The following is a 16,825-nucleotide window of genomic DNA, read 5'->3' on the forward strand; positions in this document are numbered from 1 at the left end:
ACCTCCCCAGTTAGCCAGGACTGCTGATAAATGATGGAAAGTGGCTTGGTGAGCACCTCCGCCTACTCCCTCAGTACCCTTGGTGGATCCCATTGGGCCCCATAGACTTGTGTGTGTCTAGGTGGTGTAGCAGGTCGATAACCATTTCCCTTTGAATTATTACCGGGGCTTCATTCTGCTCCCTATCCCTGTCTTCCAGCTCAGGGGGATGGGTACCCGGGGGACAACTGGTCTTACTATTAAAGACTGAGGCAAAGAAGGCATTTAAGTGCCTCAGGCTTTTCCTCATCCTTTGTCACTGTGTTTCCCTCTGCATCCAATAAAGGATGGAGATTCTCCTTAGCCCTCTTCTTGTTGCTAATGTATTTATAGAAATGATTTTTATGGCAGTAGCCGGCTTAAGTACTAGTTGGGCTTTGGCCCTTCTAATTTTCTCCCTGCATAACCTCATGACATCCTTGTAGTCCTCCTGAGTTGCCTGCCCCTTCTTCCAAAGGTCATGAACTCTCCTTTTTTTCCTGAGTTCCAGCCAAAGCTCTCTGTTCAGCCAGGCTGGTGGTCTTCCCCACCAGCTCTTTTTCCTGCACATGGGGACAGTCTGCTCCTGAGCCTTTAGGATTGCCTTCTTGAAGAACGTCCAGCCTTCCTGGACTCCTTTGCCCTTCAGGACAAAGGTATGTTACTATTTCTGCTGAGAGACCCAGCAGTCTGTCCACTGTAGCAAACTTTTTGGTTTTGCTAGAGTATTCTCCTGCCCTTAATGAGGTGGGGAGAGGAAGTGTAGTCTTGGCCTTTAAAAAAAAAAAAAGGTTTGTTGCTTAATTTGATACAGGTTAGCAAGAATTCATCATGTAGTATACTGGGCAGTGAAAACTCAGTAGCCTGGATTTTGTCTTTGGAAATACTTTTTTCCTCTGCTGAGAGAAGAAACCTAGATTACAGTTGCTTCTGTGGGTTAATTATTACCATGTTAAGGAACTAAGTTTGAGAAAATTTTGTAGATGCCTCTTACATGATATAGGATAGTTGAACTATAGCTCCTGACACTATTATGCATCCTGCTGCTTTTTTCTTTCCGCATCTATGTACACCAGCACCAGACTGCCTAGAAGGAATGTCACAGTTTCACTACTTAGGGATTGCAGGCTGACCCATTTAATATATGTAGGTGCAAAAGTGCTTACAGATAAGCTTGCTACTGGCCTTTCACACACAGGATCTGAAAGTGCCTTTAAACAGTGCTCTATCAGCATCTGTTTCAGAGCTCAAAGTTTTCATACATTCCTTGGTATACTGGTTTTCTGCAGATTACTGCATTAGGCAGAGGTAGAAAAAAAAATGCATTAAGCAAACACTTCTGTATAGTTAGTGGTTTTGACCGCTTTGGGCTAACTTCAGTGCAAAATAATATTCTATATGTGATACAAACTTTGTGAAAGGATCACTTTCCTTTATCACTTTGAAGTGTACTTGTCATACTTGCTGGTGACAAAGACCACCGTGATCACAACACCTGTCTGAGAACTGAACCACTGTAAGCACAAGTTAGTGCTTAAAAATACCAACTTACTGCTTCATGTTACCTCTGCTTTGGAGACTTTGGGGCATGGTCTGTAACACACAACTTCATTTAGAACATACCTGCATCAACAATGTTGATGTTGTTTAAATTTAATCTATTATTTTGACTTCCATGTTAAAAGTTAGCCTTAATTTGAATATTGTAACTTATTTTTTATAATGGTTGGTCTGTTTCTCTGGTGATGGTAGGTTTTTCAATTGTAACTTTTTAAGTCTTCAGAATATGCCACTTCATGAATAGTCCTTCTCAGTGTAAAATGTTCTGGTTTACTGTTAATTTGCTTCTTGTTCCATAGCGTCTACCAGCGCATTGCAATTACTGGCATGAAATTGCTTTACGTTAGTGTCACAATACCACAGTGCTTTCAGGATGACAGGCTCCCACTTCTGTGCAGCTTTATGAATAGAACATTAACTGGAGTCTTATTTTTAAGATAGCATCTTAGAGACAGTCTTGCCATACTGAGCCATACTCTGTCAAAAGTCTCACTCTATGGTGTTTCATAGCTGAATAGATTCTGATAATGCTGCATGCCTCATTTGCATGCTTTGCAAGGTTTCCCTCTCTTACATCACGTGTAGGATTATGCAGGTGATTGAATTACATAAGGAAAAGCCTATGTGTCAGCATGGCTTGTAATACAATGCCTTGCAAGATTCTGCAGTTTTATCACTTGGTTCTTATTCTTTATCACAGTCATGCCTCAAGTCTTGTCTTCATCCTTTCACTCCTTACCTTTTTCCATTTACTCTGCCACTTCCGTCTGTATTTCCTGTTCAACAAGGCTTTTGTCTCTGCACAAAGCTATGTGCATTGCGACAGTCTGTTTTAAATGGGGTACTTTTTTTTTTTCACTTGCATTATCTACCTTCTGTTCCTCCTGGTCAAAGTTGCATTCTTGAGACTCTCCCTCCTTATTGGCACTAAAGCCCTTGCTTGCTGTTATGTTTGTGAAAATTGGTAAGGAAATCTCTGTCTGTGGTAGCTATTTGAACTATTGCTTTTCTTACTCTGGTCTAACTGTCCCTTGGCTATTAATTGCTCAGCAAGACCATTTCAGTTTACCTCTGCAGTGCCCAGGCTTGGACTCAATAACAGTACAAGGACATCACCTGCTTTGCCCTTCTGTCTTTTTAGTGAGTCCGTTGTTTACTCTTTGTAACACCTTTATGCCCCTGGTGTCCAGCTGCAAACCTGCCTGAAGGGATCGTGCTGGGGAAGAGGGAGGCTGATGAGGTAACAACAAACATGATGTCACTGTCCTGTATCAGGAAAAAATAACTCTAGAGAACTATTGGAATCTCTTCTCTTAGTGGAGCTCCTTCATAGTTCAGCAATTTCACTTGATCAAACACATTCTTCAGGAGCATGCTTCCTAGGAACTTGACTTTTTTTACCATTTAACCAGGATGAAGCAACTCTATTCCCTTTTTTGGTTTTTTTTGAGGCAGCATCTTGTAAATTTTAAAGTGTGAAAGTTTTAAGTTAAGAATTGATACCATTAGGTGCATGCTGCAATAAAATATTCTTTCAATCTGACTACTATGCAAGTTAGAGAGCTACAGTATGAGTATATACACTAATTTGCAAATTTTAAGTTTCAGCAAATACTTCTTCTCCAGTTAAGTAAATATGTATATAATTTAAGTGATGCAAATTTGATTGTATACTGGCCCATCAAGCTTTCAGAATTTAATTTTGCATTCATCCACACAGGAGTGTAGGATTAAACATTCATGTTAGTGAGTTGTGACATGATTGTCAATTTACTTTGTATATTCATGACTGAAATACTAGTGAGTGACTGAAATACTAGTGAGTGACTGAAATACTAGTGAGTGACTGAAATACTAGTGAGTGACTGAAATACTTTCTCAGTTTATCTATGCTTCTGACCCAGCCTGATGTCCAGTTTCTACAATTTTTATACCATTGATCTTACCCTTTTCTTGGAGGTGTTTAACGAATTGATCAGTAGGATCAACTGTTTCCCCTGTGCTTTCAGCTTGCTCTAAGTTTTGCATAAATTAGTGCAGCAAAAAGCACCTGACCCTTTTCTTGTTTTGTCTTGTTTATAGTAAACTGGTTTTTATGATTATCCTGTTGCAGTACTATGAGTTTTAATGCTATGGAGGAAGGCAGAAAAATCTTATCTCCTGTACAGTTTGAAAAGAGTGATACTCTTATTGTTCAAAGTGCATACTGCAAAATGCATTAATCTGAAATGTCTAATAAGTTGAATAAGGTTGAATTTAACCTACATACAATGCTAAGAGTTCTTTAAGCATTGTGTCTGACACATCAACTGTCAGATATAAAAATAGCTGTTGTTTCTACAACCAAAACTAATTTTTTTTGCAGCAATTTTAACTCCCAAGCTTTCTTAGTTCTCACTGTATTTTGAATGGAATTCTCTAGCATATTTTCTTTATATGGTGGTACATGTTATTTCTCCTTAGACGCCTCCACCTCAATAAGAAAGCCACAGACAAACAGCCATACAGCAAGCTTCCTGGTGTTTCACTTCTAAAGCCGTTAAAAGGTGTGGATCCTAACCTGATCAACAACTTAGAAACCTTCTTTGAACTGGATTATCCAAAAGTATGTATACTGTTTAGTGTCTTTTTTTTTTCCTCCCATGCCTCCAAAAGTTGTATCAGCAGCTTGGGCTAGAACTATGCAACTTGATTATGTCTTGGATTGTTCTTCTTCCACAGCAAATGCATAATTACACATTTTACATGTTGCAAACAAAACTTACTCCTTCTTAAAGAGCTGTCTATAAAGGAATATGACCAAGACTTAGGGATGAAACATACTCTACACTTCACTAAGATTTGTTTAATCATTATTCCAGTATTGTGGTGTTTATATCAGTATCAAACCCTTCAATCTATAAAAGATCACTTGAGAGACCAGACACCCTTCCTGATGAACTACTACTCTGTAACAGATCCTGTAAAAGAGAACACTTAACTGATAGCCTGAAACTTTCTGGTGGTTCTTCCTGATGAGTCATCTAAAGGAGAATTGCACAGGGATGAGGTGGTGTACCTCACCAGTTGTTGGTAGGTAGGGTAGTATCCAAGCCACTTACTGGTGTTGGGAAACATATAGTTAATAAAAGCTTATATTTGCTGTTGAACACTGTTTGACTTTGTAATATAAGTATTAAGTAATGTAAGTGGTAAGTGTGTCAGATGCTGTCCTTGTTCTAAGGAGCTTACAAATTAAAGGAGAAATCTGCAAATGCTTGCTGCATCGTTCACTACTTGGTGTATGCTTCTGTGAATGGAAGAAAGACTGCATTTTCTACTGCATATCTCCTGAATTCTAAAACTTGTAACTTACTTTCAATAAAACTTCTCAATTCTTCTCGAAACTGCTTCTGGCACTGCTGCTTCAGTTACTAAAGGTCAAAGGTATGTGTAAGCTGAACAGTGAGTTTCCTTTGTATATTCTGACTGAGAGCTTTAAACTTAATCCTAAGTAGGCAAGGTAAAACAAACCAAAAAAACCCCACCATTTGGAACTTATTAAAAGTTGGATAGTTCTTCTGTAATGAAGCTTGGAGCCTTTTGAAAAGCTTCAGGCATGAACGTCTGAATCCTTTTGACTCAACAAAAATGCAATAAAAATTAAGTGTGGCCAAGGTAAATTTAAAGTATACTTGAGGCATGCTGTCTATGCCAATACTGCAAGCAGTGCAAAGAAGCTGCAACAGTATCTTAAGATAATTTATGACTATAATGAGCATCAAAACATTATGCAGCTGAAAACATTTCACTACAAATACAATTTGTTTGAGAATTCAGAAAAACAGTTATGCTGGATCTTGCTTTATGTAAGGTAATCTTGACCCTTACTTCTGATAACTATACATATGGGTGGCAATCTTAAATTGCTACTCCATACAAATCTGAATTTCAGGTAACAATAGTGACAATCATATTTTTCCCAAGGAGAGTGAAAATGGAGGTGTGAATGGTTCAGTTTACTGGGACACAGATTATATAGTACAAGCAAGATCCTCTGATCCTTCTGTACAATAACTACAAAAATACTTCATTTGAGATTGACATTACACCACAAAAATTAGAACAACAGTATTGCCTGGCATTCAAAGTTCAGCTGCCAGGGAAAAATTACTAGGAAAGAATAATCTTAAACTTTTTCCAGTGAAGCTGAGTTCAATCTACAGTGATACTGGTTCTCTGATACTCTTCTGTGATACCCCATGTGTGAAATAATCTTGTCTTGCATAGAAGCCAGTTATGCAGCTTCTAAACAGCAGGACTTACATGTAATATTTTTATCAGTAAGCAATTCTTACCTACTGTGCATATCGTAATTTTGACAGAAATCTTTCCATTCATGTTATGCCCAAATGAACCTGATTGTAATGGTTATGTAAATAAGCATCTTTGTATTTCTTCTGTGTTAGTCATACATTTTGTTGTTCTTTACTTTGTTACTGCATACAAAGGCCAAATTTTTCTGTTTTCAAATATTGAAATGTCTAAGTTGTTTATTATTTCTGGTTTAATTTCTCGGAGAATATGGATATAGAAGTGTCATTGCAACTGTAGATTGAAGATGAGTTAATTACTAGCAAAAATAGTATGTATTTAATTGGATGAGCAATAAAGAACTGATTTCTTCAGTTGGTAATTTCTACAGTGTTCGTGCTGTTGGGATTGTTCTGTTGTGGCAGAAGGACCAGTCTGCTTAATGAGACAGATCTTTTACTTTTTTAAATTCCATTTTCCATGCTGGTAAAATGATAGGAATCAAATATTGCTTGCTCTTTAGGCAAATTGGCTTTGAGTTTGCATTCTGAAAGGCAGAGATGTGTTTGTCTGATAGTTTGTAGTGTTAGACCAAGTCTTAGCAACTCCCACTTAGTGGTTAATGATTTTAAGTTTCCACAATCTTCTGAATGCAGTTAGTTGTTGGGGGGTTTTGTGTTTAACAGTACCTTTTTTTTTTTCTTGAAAGAGTGTATTTCTTTAACTTAATGTTGTCTGTTGTAACAGTAACAAGTTACAAGTATTTCATACAAGAACATCAGAGATTGTCATCATTAAGCCCACAGGCAGATTTTGAAGTTCAGATTACTTTTTGCTTAGGTAGTTTACTGAAAATAAAGTTCAGTGATGTGATAGAATAGTATAAGGGAGAATAAGAACTGTTTTGATCACTAGATGGGACTCTTATTTACAACTGCTATATCAAATGAGGTCCAAGAAAATTGTTTTTAATGAGGCTGAACTTTTAAATCTTGGACTGTAAAAATGGCTTCTAGGTATCTTGATCAGGAAGTTGCATTTTCTGAATTTTGTTCTTTGGGTTGGAGCTCTTGTAACTTCTTGTAATAGTTCAGTAATTTTAACAGAGAGAGGAAGGTTATATCAAGTAAGGAATATTCAAGGAACTTGCTGTTAATGCAGAAACAGAAATACCTCCATCGAAGCTTGCAAAGCTGTCTCAAAATGTTGAATGATTCTTCAAATGCTATTTCTTCACCCACCGTCTGTAGCTTATGTAACAAGCGTGTAGCTTGATTGCTGAAACAATTAGTTTTCCCATACCTCTTGAATTTTTTTAACGATTATTCTACTAATGAGGAAAATACATATACATTACATATGCATACACGTGTTCCTGAGCATAGCTTTGTACCGTTAAGTAGATGTATACTGGTCTCAGTGGGTTGTCTTCCAACTCTATTCTGCATATGCATTTACAAAGTAAAGGAAAGGAAGGTGTAGTTCAGAGGTATGCAGTCAAGTGTATCATAACATTATTCCTTTAATGTTTTGTGTGCTGTAATTTTATTTAATATGAGATTGGATTTAAGATTCAGATGTGAACAAAAATGGAAGTGGAAATAAAAATTTTACCTTCTATACCAGGATGTCTTGCTTCATGCCTAATAGAAGCCCTTCCGATAACAGGAAGACTGATGTTCCTCAATACAAGAGTTTATTGAGGTACAGGCTTGGTTCTTTTTTCACAAGTACTTGCTTGTGCATTAAAAAATAGTCTTATTTAGCTGTAAAACAAACCCTTTGGTTTTATTTTTAATTCTATAACAGTGCTCTTTATTTTTTCCGTTTGGTACCCTATTTAGCTTTATTCCCTAGACCGTATTGATAGTAAATGTGTGTGTGTGTGTAAACATACATGTGTGCATATACATTTTTGTTTTTACTAGTATGAAGTACTACTCTGTGTACAAGATCATGATGATCCAGCTATTGATGTCTGCAAAAAGCTCCTTGGCAAATACCCGAATGTTGATGCTAGACTATTCATAGGTAAGCAGTGCAACTTGAAGGCGGGACTCTTACGTGTAAAATGCTTTTAGGTTTTCAAGTCCATAGATGGTATTCTAAAATAAATAGTTGTTTTGTACAGCCCATGTTGGTTCTGTAGCTTAGTCATCAGTTTGGGGTAAAGCAGTAAGTTTGTAGTCACAATCTGTGACATCAGTCCAAAAAAACTAGGAATAACTATTTGTACAACCTCTCACAACTTTTTTTTCTTCTAAATCTGAAACAGCACTTTAAATTCTGTCTTTGGATTGAACTGAATTTGCAGGAAGTGACTTGGAGTTGTGGCTGTATTTGAGCTTGAGGTCCTGTGACAATCCTTTTATATCAGCTGAGGCTGTAGGGCTCATTCTTCACTTTACATTTGAATTAGAGGAGGGAAGGTATAGTAGAACTAGGTAGTAGAGTGTAACTTTTTTCCGCTCTGACATGACACAAACTGGACTGTGTCTGTCAGCTGAAGCAAAAAAGTATGTCTCACTTTATTCTGCTCCATTTTTATTTTTCTGCTAAAATTACTGTAGAGTATAATGGTCGTAACTAGTAGTCCTGAGAAATAAAAGGTAGAGAATATTTGCTTTACAGAATGTAGTAATCAACTTCGTAGTTCTACTGCCCTTTTAATTACATTAATCTTGCTGCCCTGCTGTTTTGAGGAATCATTTGAATACTTTTTCCTTTTTAATTCTCTACACAATTGTAGTAAGCTAAAATATAGATGTGAAGGAATACTTAAAATTTAAATCCTTTTCATAAAAGTGGACTTTAAGAATTGATGCGTAAACGTTTACTGTTCTTTAGTTAGTATATCTAAATATTTTGGGTATTGAGTCTGAATTCTGAAAGAACTTTATACATTATTTTATAGTGTATGATGTTTGTATTTTTTAGGTGGCAAGAAGGTTGGCATCAACCCCAAGATTAACAACTTAATGCCTGGCTATGAAGTTGCCAAATATGATCTCATATGGATTTGTGATAGTGGAATCAGAGGTAGGTGTGTGTTGTAATGTGCTGACTGTTATATTGCCCTTATTACCTGTAGGCAAGCAGTTGCTGGAGATTATTTTGATAGAGAATACAAGTAGAAGTGAAAGTTAAAAATCTGGAAAAAATATTTTCATGGTATAAAAATGTTTAATATCTAATTAAAGGTGAAAATCCCATTTAAAAAAAAACCAAACCGTTCAAACCGTTTCCATTGTACTTGCTGTTGATCATAGTAATGTTGTTAATCACTGTTATTATTATTATTGTGAAAATTTGTTCCTCCAAAATACTGTGCATCAAAGTATATGTGCTCTTGGCAATAGAGTGAGAATTAGTGTCTCTGTACAGTAGTCTGCTAATGACAGAATTGCTCAATAAACTGTCTTTTTTCATTTGTCACTTAGTAACGCCAGACACTCTGACAGATATGGCCAATCAAATGACTGAAAAAGTAGGCTTGGTTCACGGGCTTCCCTATGTTGCAGACAGACAAGGGTTTGCTGCTACCCTTGAACAGGTGAGTGCAATGTTCATTTTTTCATTTTGGTTTTTGTTTTTTTTTTTTTGCAAGACCTTGCTGACTGAAAGTTGTATAGTGCCTTTGAGTGAAGAAATGTTTATTTTCAGCTGCAGTCATCTTCAGACTATCTAGGATAACTTCTAAATGCTCCAAAATTCTACTGTGGTGCTCTGAACATTGATTCAATATTTAAGTTTACAGTGCAAACAATAAAGATTACAAGATGAAAATGATGGATTTTACTTTAAAAATTTATTAAAACTGAAGAGCTCATTCTAATGCTTGGTCAGAAAGCACCATTAATTCTATTTTGATGTCTGAAAAGGAACTCATAAATGGCTATGGCAAGTCAGAGCAAAGTCCAACTCACACAGTATCTTGTTCCCAGCAGGGGTTATAAGCAGGGCCTTTGAGGAGAGAACACAAGCAAGGCTTATATACTGTTTTCTTGTAATATTGTCTCAACTTTCCGCAATTTTCAGCTGAGACACTTCCTGAGCAGGAAATAGACTTGTATGCTTACTAATCCTCAATAGTATTTTAGTAAAAACAGATTTTGTACATAAACTTTTCCATTCTTTCTTTGAGTCCATATAGATTTTGAACATCTGTAACTGTCTTTACCAGGAAGTTCCATAGAACTATCTGTTACAGGAACCACCACCTTGTTCACTCTGACTCTTGTTCTTCTGTAGTGCTATTTCATGTGTCCTAATACTTGTGTGGGAAGAGAGAGTGAACAGTGGATTCCTACCCACCATCTTCATATCACTCATTCTGTCCTATTCTCCCCTCTCTTCTTAGTAAGTTCTCTTCTGTAGAATGAAGAGATTGAGTTTTCTTATTTGTTCCTGGTGTCTCAAGGCATGTAATTTAATCAACTATCTTTTATTCTAAGCTGGCATATATAAGGTGTTTTGGCCCCAAGGCTAACTAATGTGTGTCAGAGGCAGAAATGTGAGAGATGAAAAGTGCAGTGAAGTGCAGTACTCCTCCATTGCCTGGAGAGAGGGCAGCTTGTGTGATTTTTGTGATATAAAGGTTGAATTTCCTCTTACAAGAGAAGAGCACAAAGCTCTTAGCACTGCTATGTGCTGAAGTATCAAGAAGTACCACTCCTGCTTCTATATTCCTGGAAGAGCTTTTTGCTTCTAGATCCAGTACACTGCAAGATGAGCATGCCTTCTCTTGAATGAGTTACTGTATTAGTAAGACCAGTGTGAAGGCCATCTATAGGAAGAATAGCAGTGAGAGATGCTAGCACTTATTCCCACTGTGTCTTCATAGGACACTCCTATTTTTAAGTTATTGAATCTTGTAAAAAGGCTCACTTACAATCTGATTCTTTGCTGTTTCTCTTTGCAAGTACATTAAGTAAACAGAATTCCCCTACTTCTGTACAACAGTATAGTAAGTTTCTGAGAACATGTATGCAGTAGTGCAGTTAATGTTTACAAGAGGAAGGAGACACCATGTCTGTCAGCTATCACCAAATAATATATTAATCCTAGTGAGTAGTAAGTTACCTAATGATATTTAATGTATGTATTCCCTGAGAACAACCTCAATAAATTAGAAGTTAAATACCAAATGAAATATGGTAGTTTAATGTGTGGATTTAAAAAACACTTATGGATTTGTAGAAACACAGCCAATATTACTACTAGATTTCTCAGATTTGGTGGTAGACTAGATTTCTTAGATTGGCAGTAAAGATCTTTCCAAATGTACCATCATAATTGGCCATGTCTGGCACTCATAGATTCATAGAATCATTTAGGTTGGAAAAGACCTTCAAGATCATCGAGTCCAACCATCACCCGTACCCACTAAACCATGTTCTGGAGTGCCTTGTCTACATACTTTTTGAATACCTCCAGGGAAAGTGACTCAACCACTACCCTGGGCAGCCTATTCCAATGTCTGACAACCCTTTCAGTAAAGAAATTTTTCTTAATATCCAACCTAAACCTCCCTTGCCACAACTTGAGGCCATTTCCTCTCATCCTATCTCCAGCCACCTGACAGAAGAGACCAGCACCGACCTCACTACAGCCCCCCTTCAGGTAGTTTTAGAGAGTGATAAGGTCTCCTCTCAGCCTCCTTTTCTCCAGACTAAACAGCCCCAGTTCTCTCAGCCACTCCTCATAACTCATGCTCCAGGCCCCTCATCAACTTGGTTGCCCTTTCAAACGTTCTTGCAGAAAAAGTTGTCAGTGGGTAGTACTTGCATAAATACATAGAGAGTTTCAAAAGCCTTACCTTGTTTTGGCAGGTTTATTTTGGAACTTCACATCCAAGGTCGTATATTTCAGCCAACTTAACTGGCTTTAAGTGTGTAACAGGAATGTCATGCTTGATGAGGAAGGATGTCTTGGACCAGGCTGGAGGACTGATAGCTTTTGCACAATATATTGCTGAAGATTACTTTATGGCCAAAGCTATAGCTGACCGGTAAGATGACTCTGAAGTAAGCTTATTGCTTTAAGTGCAGTTTAAATTGTTTCTTAAACACATGGTATATACTATAAGTATACATGTTCAGGTCAGCTTCACATGCTTAAGTAGACATGCTTATGACATGTGCTTTGTCCTATCAATACAGTCTTTTAGAAATAATTAAGCCATATCATTGTCAATTCCTTTAGAAAAAAGTTTCTGAGAACTTGGTTTAAGTATTATTCAAGTGGTATTTGCTTTCTTGCAATGAAGAGACTTGATAAAATACACTTAATTTTTTTGTTTATACCCATTGTAATAATATGGCACATAATGCCAGAGAAACTTTTCAAGCCTAAAAAAATTTTTGGGTGTTTGTTCCCTAATTGTTTTTTGCATGTCTTATTTGCATATTTTTTATAATAATAATTTCATTTTTCAGGGGCTGGAAATTTGCGATGGCCACACAAGTTGCAATGCAAAACTCTGGTTCATATTCTATTTCTCAGTTTCAGTCCAGAATGATCAGGTAAAACTTCAATCTTTAGTTCCTCTCCCACCCACTCCTGTCACCTGCTTCTAACGTGGATAACCTGATAAGGAGAGGGAATACACTTTTCCAAGCTAATTTATCTAATGTCCAGAGTTCTGAAGTTCCAGTGAACAGCTTGATGCATGCTTCTTATTAGTGTTGGGACAGAGGCACTGACTTTACACAGAAGTATGACTGATACAAGTATAAAAAAAGCCCTAAACCCCCCCCCCCCCAAAAAAACCCCAACAAACCCCCTTTGTACCTTTTAAATGCTATGTGCAGTATCTTTGAAAGGGAGAATTTTTTGAAGTATTTTTTTTATTGTAAATTACATGAGATTAAACTAACATTGTCAGAAAAGACCATGACAGCTCATCATTTGATGAGGTGGGAGAGGAGGATATAAAGAATAATGCATAGTCAGAACTGATCTGATTGTCTTTTCTAGGTGGGCCAAACTGCGAATTAATATGTTGCCTGCCACAATAATTTGTGAGCCAATCTCGGAGTGCTTTGTTGCCAGTCTAGTTATTGGATGGGCAGCTCATCATGTGTTTAGATGGGATATAATGGTATTTTTCATGTGTCACTGTTTGGCATGGTTTATATTTGACTACATTCAACTAAAAGGTGTTCAGGTATGTAGCCTTATTTTCTTTGGAGGTTATAAAAGTTATTAGTGCTACCTACGTCAGCAAAAAGCTAAGCCTAATTATAACAACAAAATAATTCTCTTGACATCAAGGAAATAACAGGTTAAATCCTGTTATTTCTCAGTCTTCCAGCTTCAGTTATAGTAGGACAAAAAGGAGTAAATGTGCTTGGTCGTAATTTTGTTTTCTATATGCACCTGCCTCTGCCTAGACTCTGAAAGTTTGCATGTCTGTCCCCTTAATCTTCATGTTTCCAGTCTGCTCTGCCTAGGCATATCCAGAAACTTTAAGCTTTTTTAACAGTACAAGAACAGCAGCTTCTTGGGATTTTGTTTTTTTTCTTTTATCTTAGTTGTCACTTTGTCTTGTATTTATTGAGGTATATATGTACTCTTAAGTACATTTTTCACTCTATTTTGGAAATAATGGACTTACAGGACAGCTGTAGCCTACTTCTAAAAATAAAGTCTTCCCATCACTAGCAGTAAGGTTTCAAAACTTTTAATATAGAAAAATGTCACAAATCAGAACAGCATTTGTTCTTCTAGTGCTGTAGGAACTACTTAGACGACTTTCTGCTGTGAGCATAATTCCATCCAAATCTGATCCATAAGTACTTGTGTATTCAAACTTCTCAAAGAGTTCTCATCATACTGAAAAATATTCTTTTGGTAGACTTAACATGTACTGAAAATTAAAAAAAAAACAAAACCCAAAGTTAGGCCTTGTGTTGATTCTATAGGAGCCCAGGAGGTCAGTTCAACAGTCACCTTTCTGATTAGTCTTCTCACAATGCACAGCATGTAAAAGAGCTTTGTGCCTCTTCCTCCTCTTCTGAAGCCTCTTCAGTTTCCAGCTCTGCACATAGCTGGAAATTCTCAAAGGAGCAGAAAATTTAGAGAGGCTGTAAGCTTTTTCCTTAGTCCTGCTTTTCCTGTGTAATAGGCCAAAGGCTTACTTATTTGAATTTTACTCCTCTGGGAATGTGCAGGAGTGTTCTGTCTAGATGACATTCTTCTGGGGTCTGTCGTAAAAACCAGTTGTCTGCTTGAACACAGTTTTACAAAGCTTCAAAAAGAAACAAATTAAATTGTCATGCTTTTCCTTGCCTTTTACTCTACATACAAGTCTCTTTTTTCAAACCTTCTGGGTCATTCTGCCAGACTCCTCATGTTTAATATGGGTAATCATATCTTGAACAGGTCAATGTTCTTGGCTTATAAAAAATGTTATTGATATGCAAATCTGTATAGTAAGCTTTATAGTAGATTTCTATGTAACACAAATGTTTTAGGTTACTTCAAAATTCCTTTTAAATAATCAGTATGTTTAAATACTTGTTTTTTATATTCCCAGGGTGGTGCTCTGTGTTTTTCAAAACTTGATTATGCAGTAGCTTGGTTCATCAGAGAATCCATGACAATTTATATTTTTCTATCTGCTTTGTGGGACCCCACTATTAGCTGGAGGACAGGACGCTACAGATTACGGTGTGGAGGCACTGCAGAAGAAATTCTTGATGTATAGCCACAGCTTTGTAACTGTGAAATGTCAAAAAGAGAAAGGGGGAAGAAAAGTATTATAAATTGTTTATAGAAATACTTTCAAGAAGATCTACCTTCAGTAGTTTTATTACTTGTATGTTTTGGTATCTGTTCTTTAATTTATTTTTGCATGGCACTTGCATCTGTGAAAATACATCTGTAGTCTTGGCCAAATGGTACCTTGCTCCTATGTACAAATAGAAATGGAGAGAATTGGTCCTGACATCTACTTCTTATAGGAATGCTCTGCAGTGAACTCTGGGAAAAAAACAAAAAAGTATCCTCCTATCCTCCTGGATATGAACAGCTTCTTACTCCATGGTATGCTAGCCTAGCAAATCCAGGACTCACATAGCTATTTTCCAGCTGGATTATACAAGGCTGTACCTCGTAAAATCACAGAAGTACAGCTCATTTCTGTTTTATCCCACTAAATTGAGCTAGTAACAGGACCTTGGGAAAGAAGCTCTTAAATGCTTTATGCCTACCTCTTGCAGTTGCTGCAGAACAAAATGAATGGAAAGGTAAAAATGCTTTGCAAAAACAAACTAAAGCTGGAGTCTTGTGTTTATATGTGTATATGAAATGCTTTAGTCATTGCAATGAACCAAAAGTGGACTGAGTTTGACAGAATGAGTTGGAAGGAATTACTGGTCAGGCATGTATCATGGGCATCTTTTGGCCAACGCTGATCTGGTTCTGTCTTGAACCTTGTTAAGCACTGTGCTGTAACTAGCCAAGCTGGTCCCCTTCAATATTTCCATCCTTTTTTAAGGGGTGTTTGTTTTTCCCTGTGAGTGAATGCTTTGATGGGGAGGGCGGGGGGAGAGTGTGTGTGCGGGGGACATAGTGGGGGGTAGAAGGGAGCAGAAATACATTTCAGAAACATTTCACACATGAGCTATTTTCTTACACAATGTCTTAAGAATGTAATTTCATGATGCAGGTATTTAATATCTTTTTATAGTGAACATACATACCTATACTAGTCATAATTAAGTATTCAATTGCGGTAGATATTATGAATATATTAAAGGGCCGGGTGAGTTTGCTGTTACTGATTAAAATTGTAATCTTAATTTAAATATCAAACTAAGTCTACTCTTGGCTTTTTGCCTTCTACTGTTAGTCTAGCCTTTAAATTGGACTTTTGTATTCCAGTGGTATGACTAAAAGGACTAGATTATAATGCATGCCGTGTTTTACCTCCCTCTGCTCCCTGTAGCTTGGTTTCCAACCTCATTGTGAAACTTCCTAATTTGTGGTGAACTGGACTGTTTTCTTTGAACACTTTTTAATTAAAAAAACACAGCAAAGCTAGAGAGGGATGTTGCATAAGCCTTTTGTTTTCATAATTGTATTTATGCTGCTTTACTTTTCTTATGGAATAGCATATTGTCACCATGAATGTAAGCTGCTAATTAAAAGGCTAATGCCAACAAAGCAGCTTTAAAAGTTGGATGATAACGTGTAGCATATTAGCAATAATGACATGTATTTATAAAAATTGACATTTTTACCTTACTGAGCCAATCCCTTACCTGTCATATGCTACACAAGCGTAATGTGTATGTATGTGTCATAAAACATACTCTGGGCCAAAATGTTTCATCCACCTTTATCTCTTTTGCCTTATGGTACCATGGAACTCTTAATTGGTGTTTCCGTATGAACAAAGGCTTTTGATGCATGCTTCATTCTTTTCATGTGAATCAGGAAGAAATACTTTTCCTGAGGAAAGTTGCACACTGAAAGCTAGTCTAGTTGTGACCCACGAAAACATTCTGGTTTTAGTGTAGTTTTTTACATAGTTGAATTTTGCTGACAATGTTTGTATCGTCGTTTGTTTCATGAAGTTTGATGCCATTCATTGCACTGCTAAAGTGAAGCTTAGCTTGCAACTTAGCTTTATGCTGATTTCTATGCAGGCAATGGAACAGAACCAAAAATAAAAGGCTGAACAGACTTTATTTTTAAAAAAAATTAGGTGGGGATAATTGTTTAACAGGTGCTTTTGTATTAGTAGAGCCATCTTTGGTCATGAAAAATAAAGCTTCATTTAAGCAAACAGTTTCATTTGGGATTGTTCAGTTGATTATGAAATGGAAACCAACACTGTCAAATCTTGTAGAAGATGCTGCAACAGAACTTCTAAAAGTTAAAAATGGGTAATGTAAAGTTGTGTTGATCTACAGATGTGTAGGATATACCATGTTTATTTAAAATT

At 36.8% G+C, this 16,825-nt stretch overlaps 1 protein-coding gene across 1 annotated transcript in view; it reads left to right on the plus strand.

Moving 5' to 3' along the window:
• UGCG (UDP-glucose ceramide glucosyltransferase) overlaps positions 1 to 16,540 on the plus strand; it is a 19,481-nt gene extending 2,941 nt beyond the window's left edge. The window contains exons 2-9 of the mRNA XM_010578185.1: positions 4,042 to 4,183; positions 7,800 to 7,902; positions 8,809 to 8,910; positions 9,312 to 9,424; positions 11,703 to 11,881; positions 12,309 to 12,395; positions 12,850 to 13,039; positions 14,411 to 16,540. Coding sequence (XP_010576487.1) covers positions 4,042 to 4,183; positions 7,800 to 7,902; positions 8,809 to 8,910; positions 9,312 to 9,424; positions 11,703 to 11,881; positions 12,309 to 12,395; positions 12,850 to 13,039; positions 14,411 to 14,581 — 1,087 coding nt within the window. The 3' untranslated portion in view covers positions 14,582 to 16,540. The remainder of the gene's footprint in view (positions 1 to 4,041; positions 4,184 to 7,799; positions 7,903 to 8,808; positions 8,911 to 9,311; positions 9,425 to 11,702; positions 11,882 to 12,308; positions 12,396 to 12,849; positions 13,040 to 14,410) is intronic.
• Positions 16,541 to 16,825: the final 285 nt, after the last annotated feature.

The sequence above is a fragment of the Haliaeetus leucocephalus genome, unplaced genomic scaffold (assembly GCF_000737465.1).
Source record: "Haliaeetus leucocephalus isolate CR32 unplaced genomic scaffold, Haliaeetus_leucocephalus-4.0 Scaffold605, whole genome shotgun sequence".
In the NCBI taxonomy this organism is placed as follows: Eukaryota; Metazoa; Chordata; class Aves; order Accipitriformes; family Accipitridae; genus Haliaeetus; species Haliaeetus leucocephalus.